Genomic DNA, 13,431 nt, shown 5'->3' with positions numbered 1-13,431 from the left:
GAAGATAGACCAGTGAACATACAATTAAAAACCTTTCCTACTCTGCTAAAGGGCTCAGGGAGGGAAGGGAAGAGGGAGGAAAGATGGGTGAAATGTTTTTGATGTTGATAAGTACTAAGGAGAAAAATGAAGCTGGAGGTAAGAAGTTCAGTGGTGGAGGGTGGTGGCGAAAGGAATGGTAAGTTGCCTGGGAGGAGTTACAGGAGCTCAGGGTGCTACTTGAGTTAAAGACCTGAAGTAAACAAGGGAACAAAGTCTAATAGAAAAAAGAACTGTGGAGAGAGCAGCGAGCACAAAGGTCCCTGCAGGAATGGTGTTCCCTCAAGTGACTAGAAAGGAGGCCATGTGGTTGGAGAAATGTCACTAAGAGGAGAGTCATACAAGATGGAAGTCCAATGACAGCCTGGTAGGCCATCATAAGGGCTTCATCTTTTACTCTGAGTGACTCACTGGTGAGTTTTAAGCAGACAAGTAGCAGGATCTGTCTGACGTAATTTTTTTTTTTTTTTTTAGAGAGAGAGAGAGAATTTTAATATTTATTTTTTAGTTATCGGCAGATACAACATCTTTGTTTTGTATGTGGTGCTGAGGATCGAACCCGGGCCGCACGCATGCCAGGCGAGCGCGCTACCACTTGAGCCACATCCCCAGCCCTGTCTGACGTAATTTTAACAATTCTAACTGCTTTTTAACTGTAGAATGTAGGGGGCTTAATAAGACCATTGCAATAATATAGGTGAGAGGTGATGGCTTAGAGCAGGTGGTGGCAATGAAGTGGTGAGAAGTATTAGAATTCTGGAAATATTTGAGAAAATTTCCTGACAGATTTAATGTTAGGTGTGATTAAAGGAAAAGAATCAAGAATGACTATGTTTTTGGCCATAGCACCTGGAAGAATAGAGTTGCCATTTATTGATATGGGAAGACTGCCAGAGGAGTAGATGTAAATTTGTGAATGGGGGTTGGGGGTTGGGGGTTGGGGTGGATTGGAGGGGTTTGCACTCAAATCATGAGCAAAGATTTAGACAAATCAGAATCGTAAAGTCTATTAGACATCCAAGAAGAGGTGTCAAGCATGCAGTTGCACATGTAAATTAGATTCAGAGGAAAACCCTGATGTGGAGAATGTAACTGTCCAAGTCATCTGTGTGTAGACAGTATTTAAACCACAGGGTCAAAGAGGAGCATCAAGGAATGCAAAGAAAAAAGGCCCAGTCTCTGAGCCCTGGGTTACTCCAATATTGTACAGTTGGACAGAGTATACGATCTGCTAATTATATGTTTTATCCTTGATAACCTAGATTGGAGTTTTTAAGGCAGAGGTGTTCATAAGAACTAAACTAAAGTCAAAAGAGCTTGATAGAGTATTTGGTCCACTGAAAGAGCACTTCTAGAATATTCATGTCTAGGTAGTGGTGTGAAGTTAGCAGTGCTCCCAAGGTTTATGAAAACAGATTTCAATCAGCTATAGAGCCCCCTCTCCATGACAGGCCCTGTGATGACAAGGATGGATTCTGCATAGTATATTTCTAAAACGCCCATTAGGTGGCAGAAAAAACATTTACTAAATCAACTGTGAGCTAGATCTCTTCCCTGCTCCTTTAAAACCTCCCTAAAAACCTCTAAATTAAAACATGTCTCTGTCTGTTTGATTTATATAACTATTATGAGGAACAGAGACTAGTGTTTCCTTTAGAGAGCCAACATAACAGGATTGAACCAGATATGTGAAGGATGGGATGTGTGCACATGTATGTTTTATTTGGTTTGGAAATACATGGGTTTGGATGGTCTTAAGAGGAGTAACTCAACTATAAATGAGATTAAAATCCTTCTTTTAAAATTTTTTATAGTTGTAGATGGATAAAATATCTTTGTTTATTTATTTATTTAATGTGGTGCTGAAGATTGAACTGAGTGCCTCATGCATGTGAGGCAAGTGCTAACTATTGAGCTAAAACTCCAGCCCTTTTTAAAAATTTTTTTTTATATTTAAGCTTTTTAAGTAGGGTGGAGCAGAAGGAGGCTTAGGAAACAGAAAGCAAGAAACCTTCATGGAAGGTGTTTTGGACCCAGCTTGCTGTTTAAGCTTTCTGTAATACAAGTTACTGAATCACACAAGACTTTCTGTTTCAACTTCAGTTTCTTTCCTCTCGCTTCTTAGGGCACTGGACTCCAAACTTGTCTATATGGTGGGTTCACCTGAGCAGCCTTTAAAAAAATAATGATGTCTGGTGATTTAAGTAGTCTGGACTGTGGCCCATGTTTGGAATTTTTTTCAAAGCTCCCTAGCTGATTCTAATATAAAGACAAGTTTGAGAGCCACTGAGTATTGTTAATGGTGACTGTGTAAATCCTATAGACCTTTCCACAACTCAATCCCGTCCCACCCTACAAGACAAACACAGGAGAACACTTCCATGTCAGCATACTCAGGGGCTCTGTTTGGCCTCAGCCTAGTTTTATCATCTATCAAACAAGTGTAGAACCAAATGTTGCCATACTTCCAACACCAAACAGAACTAATTACATCAACAAAAGAAAATACAGCAGGATTATGTGAGTTGCTCTCTGGAAATGTTCTGATTTTGTTTGTTGTTGCACATTGTATTTTAGTTCTTACAGCACTGGTAATATTTACTTTTTCAATGCTATTATGCTTAGCAATTATTGGTCTTAAGTAACAAATTTAAATGGGTATTTTTTGACTGCCCTATGGCATCAGAAACTAAAGGGTAACATATCTTCCTATTTCTTGCTCAAGGCTCTTCTGGGATAGATTGGCACTAATTAAGTCAGGGAAAACAAATGTTTCATTCAGGTCTCCTCAGAGGTCCCTGGAGGGTCAGGTATAACTTCATCTCCCTGTGGAAGACAAGTTTAACCCTTTGTCTTCCAGGCCTTTGAAACTCTGAGCTTGGTAATGACAAACTCAGCATTACACAATAAGATTTGGTGATTAAGGGCTGGGGATGTGGCTCAAGCGGCAGCGCGCTTTCCTGACATGCACGGGGCGCTGGGTTCGATCCTCAGCACCACAAGAAAATAAAATAAAGATGTTATGTAAAGATGTTGTGTCCACCGAAAACTAAAAATAAATATTAAAAAAATTCTCTCTCTCTCTCTCTCTCTCTTTAAAAAAATAATAAAAAAGATTTGGTGATTAATTTAAAACTACTTAAACTTGTATATGAGTACATATAATGTATGCATGTATTCATATGTTTGTATTGCCCATAAAATGTTCTTAGAATTTGTTAGTCCCCATTTTAATATACGGCTGACAATCTATTTACATTTGTAATAATCACTGATTTATTTGGAATCATTTTTAATAGTTTAGTATTTTTATTAATCATGCTTTTTCTTTGCTCTTTTTTATCCTACTACTTTTGAATGTATTAACCTAATTTTGAAGTTTCCTATTTTTCTATAATTTGAATACTTGTATGAGGACTGTTATAGTTTGAATCTTGAATGTCCCCCAAAGCCTATGTGTTAATAATGGCTTGATCCCCAGCCCATAGTGCTGTTGGGAGGTGGTAGAACCTTTAGAAAGTGGGCCTTAATTGAAAAAAGTTAGGTCATTGGGGTGTGCCCTTGAAGGGGACGTTGGGACCCTGGCCCCTTTTTCTTCCTCTCTCTCTCTTTTTTTTTTTTTTTCTGGCCATCTTGAGGTAAGAAGGTTGTTTGACAATGTGCTCCTGTTATGATTTGGTGCCTTATCACAGACCCAACAGCAATAGTGCTAACTGACCATGATTTAAGACCTCTGAAACCATGAAATAAAATAAACCTTTCTTCTTTATAAGTTGATCACCTCAGGCATTTTATTAAGGTAACAGACTGCCAACAAACTTAAGAACTCTTACAATATCTTCATCTGCCAAACCTTCCTAATTATGGTCAATTTCTTTGTATTGTTTATGACGTTTTGTAATAAGTACATCTTCAGCAAGGGTTGTTTTCAGTAGAGATTCATTATACCATGTCTTATTGAAGTTACTCCAAGGTGGTTTCATGTTTGTCTTTGACAGAGTTCTGTGAGTGTCTGTCTTTAGCTCACTTGTCTTCATTTTAGGACATCATACCATATGAAAACTGAATTTGGGCAGCATCTACTACTGGCCTGAGGTTCTATTTTTTTTTTCATGTGAAAGTTTCTACCTATATTTCCAAGAGGTGGCAAATATCTACTTTTTGCAGGCAAGGGGTAGCTTTTCCAGTCCGTATATTATAGATAAGATAGTGCTTTATTACTTAGATGTGAGTTTAGGTAGCTTCACTTATTATTATTTTGTAGATGAAGAGAATATGGTATAGGTATAATAAATAATAATATTTTTAAAATCTAGGTAGTCTGGCTCCAAAGCTTTTCCATTTCATTGAGATATAATTTAAATATAGTAAAATTAACTAATTTCAGTGTCAAATTTGTTTTTTTTTAATTTTTTTAAATTGTAGATGGACACAATACTTTTATTTATTTATTTGTTTTTATGTGGTGCTGAGGATCGAACCCACTGCTTCACACATGCAATGCAAGCACTCTGCCACTGAGCCACAATCCCAGCCCCTCAAATTTGTTTTGACAAATGTTTTCAGTCAAGTAACCATTACTTCAATCACAATATTAAAATGTTTCCATGACCCTAAACAGTTTTCATTTGTCCATTTGTAGTTCATCTCTTTCATCATTTCCAACAAACACTTCTGTTTTCTCTTATTATATTTTTGCCTTTTCTAAAATTTCACATGGAAAAAACACATACTCTGCAGTGTCTGGCTTCTTTCACTTAGCACAATGCATTTGAGAATCATTCATGATGTTGCAAATATTAGTAGTCTGTTATTTTTAATTGCTGAGTAGTATTCCGTCAGACACACATATCACATTATGTTCACTCACCAGTTAATGGGCATTAAAATTGTTCTCTGTTTTATACTCTCACAAATTAAAACTTATGAATATTCACATACCAGTGTTTTCATTTCTCTTGGGTGAATATCTAAGGGTAAAATTACAAGATCATATGGTAAGTGTATGTTTGACTTTTATGAAACTGCCCAACTCTTTTCTGAAGTGGCTGCACCATTTTGCATTCCCACTAGCAATGTGTTTCATCACATATTCCCCAATACTTGGTATTCGTATTTCTTAATTTTAGACCTTGTGATGGCTATGTTGTTATATTTCACTAGAGTTACATTTTGTATTTCCTCTCTAAAGGTACTGAGCATCTTTTCAGGTGTTTATTTGCCAATTGTAAATCTTCTTTGATAAAGTGTCTATTAAAATCTTTTCTCCATGTTTTAATTGAACGGTTTGTCTTTTATCCATAGTTTACATCTGCAGCATTTCCCCCAAAGCTCACATATTGAAAGCATGGTTCCCAGTGCAACTGCAGGTTTCAGAGGTGGGGCTTATATTGCAATAATTGGATCATACCATCTCTGCCCTCATTCAAATAGCTGAATGGACTACTAGGGGGTGGGAATCTAGTTAGAAGACGTAGGTCACTAAGGCATGCCCTGAAAAGAAAGGCGCCCCTATACCCCTATTCTCTTTTTGTCTTTCCTAGCTTTCATGAGCCAAGCAGCTTTCTTCTGCCTTGCCTTGCACCATGATGTTTCTGCCTTAAAGCTAGCTGATCGTAAACTGAATCCTCTGAAACAGTCTGAAACCATGATCCAAAATAAACCTTTCCTGCTCTGAGTTATTCTTGTCAGGTATTTTATAGTCACAGAGACCAATAGCTGATGCACCAATGAATATATATATATATATATATATATATATATATATATATATATATATATATATAAAATTTTTTTGCAAATGTTTTCTCTGCATAAAGTCTGTACTCTTAACACTCCCTATATTGCCTCTCAGTTTAAATCAAAATGATGGAGAAACTTCTAAGCAGGGCAGTGGCCACTTTCTATTAGCAGTTGTGGGCTTTGCAGTCAGGAAACCCTGCTGGAATTTTTGTTTCAAGATCCAATGAAAACATTTTCACTAACTGAGTTTCTTCCATTTTAGCACTGTACTGAACAGTTCTTTCTTGGACTTGAAGAACTGATGAGCCTTCGGATGTAATTACCTCTGAACTCTGTTTTTACTGTTAGTTGAAAATAACTAGACACCTCTCAGCTATATAAATACTGCCCTGGGCAATTTGCCCTACGGTGTCCTGTTTTTAAGTTACTAGTTGTCTTGTTTCCTAATGAAGAAAGACGATTTCCACCAATTAGAACGAGAGAAGAGTGAATCTTCCAAGAAGACTACTCCCAAAAGGATTATCCATTTTGTTGATGGAGACACCTTGGAAGAATATAGCACAGAGGAGGAGGAGGAAGAAAAAGATGGACAGAGAATGAATTCAACACTTGACCTTGTAAGCTTATAGCATCAATACTGGTGCATATGGGGCTGAATAAATAAGAGGTTGAGCCAGACATGGTTTATAGAAAATTGAGTTTTACATTATTAAGCTCTCAGATCCCTTGTTTGCTTTCTAGATCCATATATAGACAGCTTATCATTTTGATCATCTTTGTTTTCTCATCTATAATAAGGAACATGGAACATTATTAAGCAATTTGAAATCTCTACATTAAAAACTCTGCAAGAAAAATAAGACTCTGCAGTCACCACACCTGTTATTAATTATTCGAGTTTGATTTCTCTCTTTTTTTTCAGTCTAAACTCTCATGGGGGCCCTACCTGTGGTTTTGGGCAGGACGAATAGCAAGCAGCTCGTTTTCTAGTAAGTATGGTTAAGATTTTTTTTTTCTAGTCTTGATTATGCTCTGACAGACCCTCTGAGCTAGATGGGACTTGCAAAGGTTTAATCCACTCCATTCTGAAGAAGTAACTATTGGTCACAGAATTCTGAGTCTGTCCTTTACCTTCCCAGAGGTATGGAACCTCACCTCTTCATGCAGAACCTTCCATCTTTTGCCAACATTTAGTATTCTTCCTTGTCTTGGCCCAAATTTTGTCTTCGTTTCAGAAGTTCCTAGTCCTCCTGATTGTCTTTCTTAGAGCTATCCAAATCAGTCTGGATCCCTCTTTCACAGGACAGAATTTCAAATATTTGAAGACAAGATCCAGTCCTTCCTGGGTTGACTCTTCAATAAACTTTTATTTTTTAAAAAATTATTGTTGTATGACACAGTTTTAAGTTCCTTCCTCCTTATTACTCTATTATGAATATAAACTTCATCAGCCCCTACCAGGGGCATAATGAGTGGCCTACATGCCTATTTACAACAGAAGAAACACTGAATTTTATTTCATGTGACTTTTACCCATCTTCTGTTGAACATAACTGGCAACATCAAATTACTCATTTCCTTCTAACTTGCATATTCTTGTAAATTTGACAGGGAGGAAACTTACTTTAACATTCTTAGAAAATAGAAAATGCTTCTCTTAGAAATTAATCTTTATTCTTTCATCATAAAACCATTACTGAGTGTGTACTATATTCCCAACATTGGGCCCTGGGACACAAAGACAAATGACAGTCTCTGCTTTTAAGACACTCAATGTTCCTACACTGGAGAAGAGAGTCAAAAGTCCTATGATTTTAAAGGAAAACATTTCTAGGAGACCCCTTGAGGAATACACTTATTGTTCATGCCAAATCTCAATCACTGACTCTAACAGTGTGCTCTAGGTGTCCTTGCTACTATGACTGGAAGCAGACGAGAAAGACCTTGAACTTCTGCAAATAAATTCATTTTCGCTAGGCATGGTGGTGCGTGCCTGTATACCCAACAGCTTCAAAGCCAGCCTCAGTAAGGCCCTGTCTCAAAAGAGGGCTGGAGGGCTAGAGTTGTGGCTCAGTGGTAGAGCGCTTGCCTAGTATGTATGAGGCACTGGGTTCGATCCTCAGCACCATATATAAATAAATGAATAAAATAAAGATCCATTAATAACTAAAAAATTTTTTTAAAAAGGGATGGGGATGTGGCTCAGTGAGTAAGCACCCCTGAGTTCAACTCCTACTACCAAAAAACAAAAAACAACAACAAAAAAGCAAACAAAGAGAAACCCAGAAGTTTGTCTTCATCCATGGAAGAAGGATGATTTTGGTAACACTGTATTGAGTTTTTGGTACCATTTGAAATACACTCCTAACTGATGTCCAGTGATTCATCTGGCAGAGGGCAGAGTCTTTTCTGATTGTTCAAGGCCCATACTATATTTGTTCAGTGTTTCAAAAATTCTTCCTGACATATTTATCTGGAAAGGATAGCTCAAATATAATACCATATGAAGATAGAAGATTTCACAAATTTCCTTTGAGTCCTAGAATTTTTTGAGAGTCCAAGGCAGTTGAAATATTTTGTCAGTTAAATGTACTTAAAGTTAAGTGACAAATCACTTGCAGGCAAGTTTAAACCCTTGGCTCCTCAACTGATGCTAAGCAATAGTTATTGACTCAATTTGCCCAAGTTCTTACTCTCTTTTTCAGCTTGTGAATTCCTTGGTGGAAGATTTGCTGTCTTCTTTGGTCTTACTCAACCCAAATATCAATATGTGTTAAATGAGTACCACAGAATACAATATAAGGTATGTGACATCCTGATAGGGACATCAAGGGCACTGAAAGATTTGACTGTTCCAACTTCAGGCTGGTATAAAAGAAGATTTTTCTACCTAGTTATCAAGAACTACAGTTTCATTGAGCTCCCACAGTCAGACAGCTCCCATGGTCAGACTGACTGACTGGTCTAATTCTCATCCCATGACATTTGTTTGTGTTTGTATTTTTCCCACTCCCATGAAGTTAGTATGTCATGAGATGGGTGACAAAAGTAGTTGAATGTAAAGCCTGAAATTGCTTCTTGCACGGGCATCTTAATAAAAGGGAGAGTTTGTTGCATAGTTAAACTTTTCCTTATTTCTCTCCAAACCAGGAAAGTAACAAAGAAAGGGAAGAGAATGGATCAAAGGACCAGGCAGCTAAGTCTTCTAATGAAAAGTGTCGCCTGAAGACTGGAGTCCCTGAATATGGGACCAGACAACAGGACCTGGCAAAGGCCATTCCTCAGCAGGGCACCTCATCTAGGGAGGGCTTGGTGGCAGATACCAGCTCATGATGGGCATCAGAGACTGTAGTTTCCTTGTATCTCTGTCTTGAGCTATTGGTTACCATGGCAACAGCACCGCAGGTAGCACTTTTTAGGCCAGAACTGGGACTAAGCTTGTGACTCTAAAATTGAGGAATTGCAAACAGTGAGTGATTTTGGATACTTTCTCAATATAATTTTTTTATATAAGTTCCCATCCCAACTCCACCCAGTAATACACTCTGTTAGTCTTGACATTTAGATTTGGGCTGAAATTCTTTGTTATAGGGCTAGAGTAAAGATTCTCTGTTCCTCAGAAGAAAATTCATAGAGTGTAAATAAATTCCTTTTTTAGGGATTGAAATAAGGTATATACTTCCTGTCATCCTGTCTTAGTTGGAACTCGCTTTATGATTAGCAAACATTGATAGTAGCACTATGAAATGATATTTATCAACGTTTTTGAGAATTATATACACCTCTGCCCCCCCCCAAAGAATTGGAAAACAAGTAATAAGAGCACTACACAAGTTTTAAAAAAATGGATGATTTCTTTGTTTATTTGTCAACAATTTTTCCAAACCTGTAAAGATCAAATGTGAAAATCAGAGTTACATAGCACAGATTGTACTGGACAAATAAATAACTGTGAATTAGTAGACAGAAACAAAACTTTCAGTAATAAAATTTGACTTCTAGTTCACTTTTTCCATTTACTAGTTTTGTGATTTTGAAGGTGTCCAGATTTCTGATCCCAGTTTCCTTCTTTTTAAAATATAGATGACATTTATGTGGCTTTTCTTGGATTGTTGTTAAACAAAATAATAAATGTGAAAACACTTATAAAGATGTCAATATCTGTTGTTAATATATAATTAATGATTACTATATTGGTGGTCCCCAAAGAACCAAGGATGCTGGAATTCATACCCTTGTATAGCTCCACCCACATCGACTCTAGGCTCGAACATGTGACTTGCTTTGGCTGCTGAGATAGTAACAACTGTGATGCAAGGAGAGGTTTGATAAGCACTTGCATATTAGGGTTTGTCCACTTCAGAAGCTCCATGTTGTAAAGAAGGTTGAACTAGACTTCTTTTATTTATTTATTTATTTATGACAGCAGAATGCATTACAATTCTTATTACACATATAGAGCACAATTTTTCATATCTCTGGTTGTATACAAAGTATATTCACACCAATTTGTGTCTTCATACCTATACTTTGGATAATAATGATCATCGCATTCCACCATCACTTCTAATCCCACGCTCCCTCCCTTCCGCTCCCACCCTTCCGCCCTATCTAGAGTTCGTCTATTCTTCCCATGCTCCCTCTCCCTATCCCACTATGAATCAGCCTCTTTGTGTCAAGGAAAACATTTGGCATTTGGTTTTTTGGGATTGGCTAACTTTACTTAGCATTATCTTCTCTAACTCCATCCATTTACCTGCAAATGCCATGATTTTATTCTCTTTTATTGCTGAGTAATATTCCATTGTGTATATATGCCACATTTTTTTTATCCATTCATCTATTGAAGGGCATCTAGGTTGGTTCCACAGTTTTTCTATTGCTATTGTGAATTGTGCTGCTATAAACATTGATGTGGCTGTGTCCCTGTAGAATGCTGTTTTTAAGTCCTTTGGGTATAGACCACAGAGAGGGATAGCTGGGTCAAATGGTGGTTCCATTCCCAGTTTTCCAAGGAATCTCCATACTGCTTTCCATATTGATGCACCAATTTGCAGTCCCACCAGCAATGTATGAGTGTACCCTTTTCCTCGCATCCTCGCCAACACTATTGTTGTTTGTCTTCATATTAGCTGCCATTCTGACTGGAGTGAGATAAAATCTTAGAGTGGTTTTGATTTGTATTTCTCTAATTGCTAGCAATGATGAATATTTTTTTCATATATTTGTTGATTGATTGTACATCATCTTCTGAGAAGTGTCTGTGCAGGTCCTTGGCCCATTTATTGATTGGGTTATTTTTTTTTTTAATTTTTATTTTTTGGTGCTTAGCTCTTTGAGTTTTTTTTATATACCCTAGAGATTAGTGCTCTGTCTGATGTGTGAGGGATAAAGATTTGTTCCCAGGATGTAGGCTCTCTATTCACCTCATAGTGTCGCAGCCTGGCTGGCTGGGCAAAATAACCGGGGGGGTGACGAACAACTTGTGTAGATTGATACAGCAGGAGTAGGAGCCGTTTATTGTAGGACAACAGAGGTATTTATACATTTTGCACAGCTTATCTTAATTAGCATAAACTAGATACATCAGTCAACCAATAAGAAATCTTCACACTTAATGGCTCGCTGGCGTTACTTCACAAACCACTCCCTCTGGCATTTTGCCAGGCGCCATCCAGACTTGTTTACAGACTCTAACATCATAGATTATTTCTTTTGCTGAGAAGAAACTTTTTAGTTTAAATCCATCCCATTTATTGATTCTTGATTATAATTCTTGTGCCACAGGAGTCTTATTAAGGAAGGTGGGGCCTAATCCCACATGATGGAGATTTGGGCCTACTTTTTCTTCTATTAGATATAGGGTCTCTGGTTTTATTCCTAAATCCTTGATCCATTTTGAGTTGAGTTTTGTGCATGGTGAGAGTTAGGGGTTTAATTTCATTTTGTTACATATGGATTTCCAGTTTTCCCAGCACTATTTGTTAAAGAGGCTATCTTTTCTCCAATGCATGTTCTTGGCACCTTTGTCTAATATAAGATAATTGTAGTTTTGTGGGTTAGTCTCTGTGTCCTCAATTCTGTACCATTGGTCTACCCATCTGTTTTGTTGCCAATAACATGCTGTTTTTGTTACTATTGTTCTGTAGTATAGTTTAAGGTCTGGTATAGTGATGCCACCTGCTTAACTCTTCCTACTAAGGATTGTTTTAACTATTCTGGGTCTCTTATTTTTCCAGATGAACTTCATGATTGCGTTTTCTATTTCTATGAGGAATGTCATTGGAATTTTTATCGGAATTGCATTAAATCTATATAGTGCTTTTGGAAATATGGTCATTTTGATAATATTAATTTCTGCCTATCCAAGAACAAGGTAAATCTTTCCATCTTCTAAGGTCTTTTGATTTCTTTCTTTAGAGTTCTGTAATTTTTATTATATAGATCTTTCACCTCTTTTATTAAGTTGATTCCCAAGTATTTTTTTTTTTAGGCTATTGAAAATTGGGTAATTTTCTTCATTTCCCTTTCTGATGATTTGTCACTGATATACAGAAATGCCTTTGATTTATGGGTGTTTATATCCTGCTACTTTGCTAAATTCACTTACTAGTCCTAGAAGTTTTCTGGTGGAACTTTTAGGGTCTTCTAGGTATAGAATCATATCATCAGCAAAGAGTGCCAATTTGAGTTCTTCTTTTCCTATGTATATCCCTTTAATTTCTTTCATCTGTCTAATTGCTCTGGCCAGTGTTTCAAGAACTATGTTAAGTACAAGTGGTGAAAGATGGCATCCCTGTCTTGTTCAAATTTTTAGAGGGAATGCCTTCAATTTTTCTCCATTTAGAATGATGTTGGCTTGGGTCTTAGCATAGATAACCTTTATGATGTTGAGATATGTTCTTGTTATCCCTATTTTTTCTAGTGTTTTGAACATAAAGGGGTGCTGTATTTTGTCAAATGCTTTTTCTGTGTCTATTGAGATGATTATATGATTCTTATCTTTAAGTCTATTGATGTGATAAATTACATTTATTGATTTCTGTATGTTGAACCAACCTTGCATCCCTGGGATGAATCCCACTTGATCGTGGTGCATGATCTTTTTGATATGTTATTGTATTTGATTTGCCAGAATTTTATTGAGAATTTTTGCATCTGTTCATTAGAGATATTGGTCTGAAGTTTTCTTTTTTTGATGTGTCTTTGCCTGGTTTTGGAATCAGAGTGATATTGGCCTCATAGAATGAGTTTGGGAGTGCTGCCTCTTTTTCTATTTCCTGAAATAAATTGGAGAGTATTGGTATTAGTTCTTCTTTAAAGGTCTTGTAGAACTCAGCTGTGTATCTGTCTGGTCCTGGGCTTTTCTTGGTTGGTAGACTTTTCATGGCATCTGCTATTTTGTCACTTGAAATTGATCTGTTTAAATTGTGTATATCATCCTGATTCAATTTAGGCAAATTATATGACTCTAGAAATTTGTTGATACTTTCAATATTTTCTATTTTATTGGAATACAAGTTTTCCAAATAATTTCTAATTATCTTCTGTATTTCTGTAGTGTCTGTTGTGATATTTCCTTTTTCATCACATATGTTAGTGATTTGAGTTTTCTCTCTCCCTCTCTTTGTTAGCCTGGCTAAGGGTCTG

At 36.8% G+C, this 13,431-nt stretch overlaps 1 protein-coding gene and 1 long non-coding RNA gene across 2 annotated transcripts in view; one reads left to right on the top strand and one right to left on the bottom strand.

Moving 5' to 3' along the window:
- Positions 1-13,431, bottom strand: part of LOC139701402 (uncharacterized) — a 65,759-nt gene that overhangs the window by 16,215 nt on the left and 36,113 nt on the right. The gene's annotated exons all lie outside the window — the stretch shown is intronic.
- Fam177b (family with sequence similarity 177 member B) lies at positions 6,228-9,302 on the top strand. The gene is made up of 4 exons (XM_027934646.2): positions 6,228-6,398; positions 6,704-6,770; positions 8,487-8,584; positions 8,932-9,302. The coding sequence occupies exons 1-4, from the start codon at positions 6,228-6,230 to the stop codon at positions 9,112-9,114; spliced, it is 519 nt and encodes a 172-aa protein (XP_027790447.1). The 3' UTR covers positions 9,115-9,302.

The sequence above is a fragment of the Marmota flaviventris genome, chromosome 12 (genome assembly GCF_047511675.1).
Source record: "Marmota flaviventris isolate mMarFla1 chromosome 12, mMarFla1.hap1, whole genome shotgun sequence".
Taxonomy (NCBI): Eukaryota; Metazoa; Chordata; class Mammalia; order Rodentia; family Sciuridae; genus Marmota; species Marmota flaviventris.
This window is presented reverse-complemented; position numbering and strand designations above follow the sequence as displayed.

Coding starts and splice junctions, on each gene's coding strand:
- Fam177b (XM_027934646.2), top strand. CDS start 6,228: ATGAAGAAAGACGATTTCCACCAATTAGAACGAGAGAAGAGTGAATCT. Junction 6,399..6,703: donor TGAATTCAACACTTGACCTT/GTAAGCTTATAG, acceptor CTTTTTTTTCAG/TCTAAACTCTCATGGGGGCC. Junction 8,585..8,931: donor ACCACAGAATACAATATAAG/GTATGTGACATC, acceptor TCTCCAAACCAG/GAAAGTAACAAAGAAAGGGA.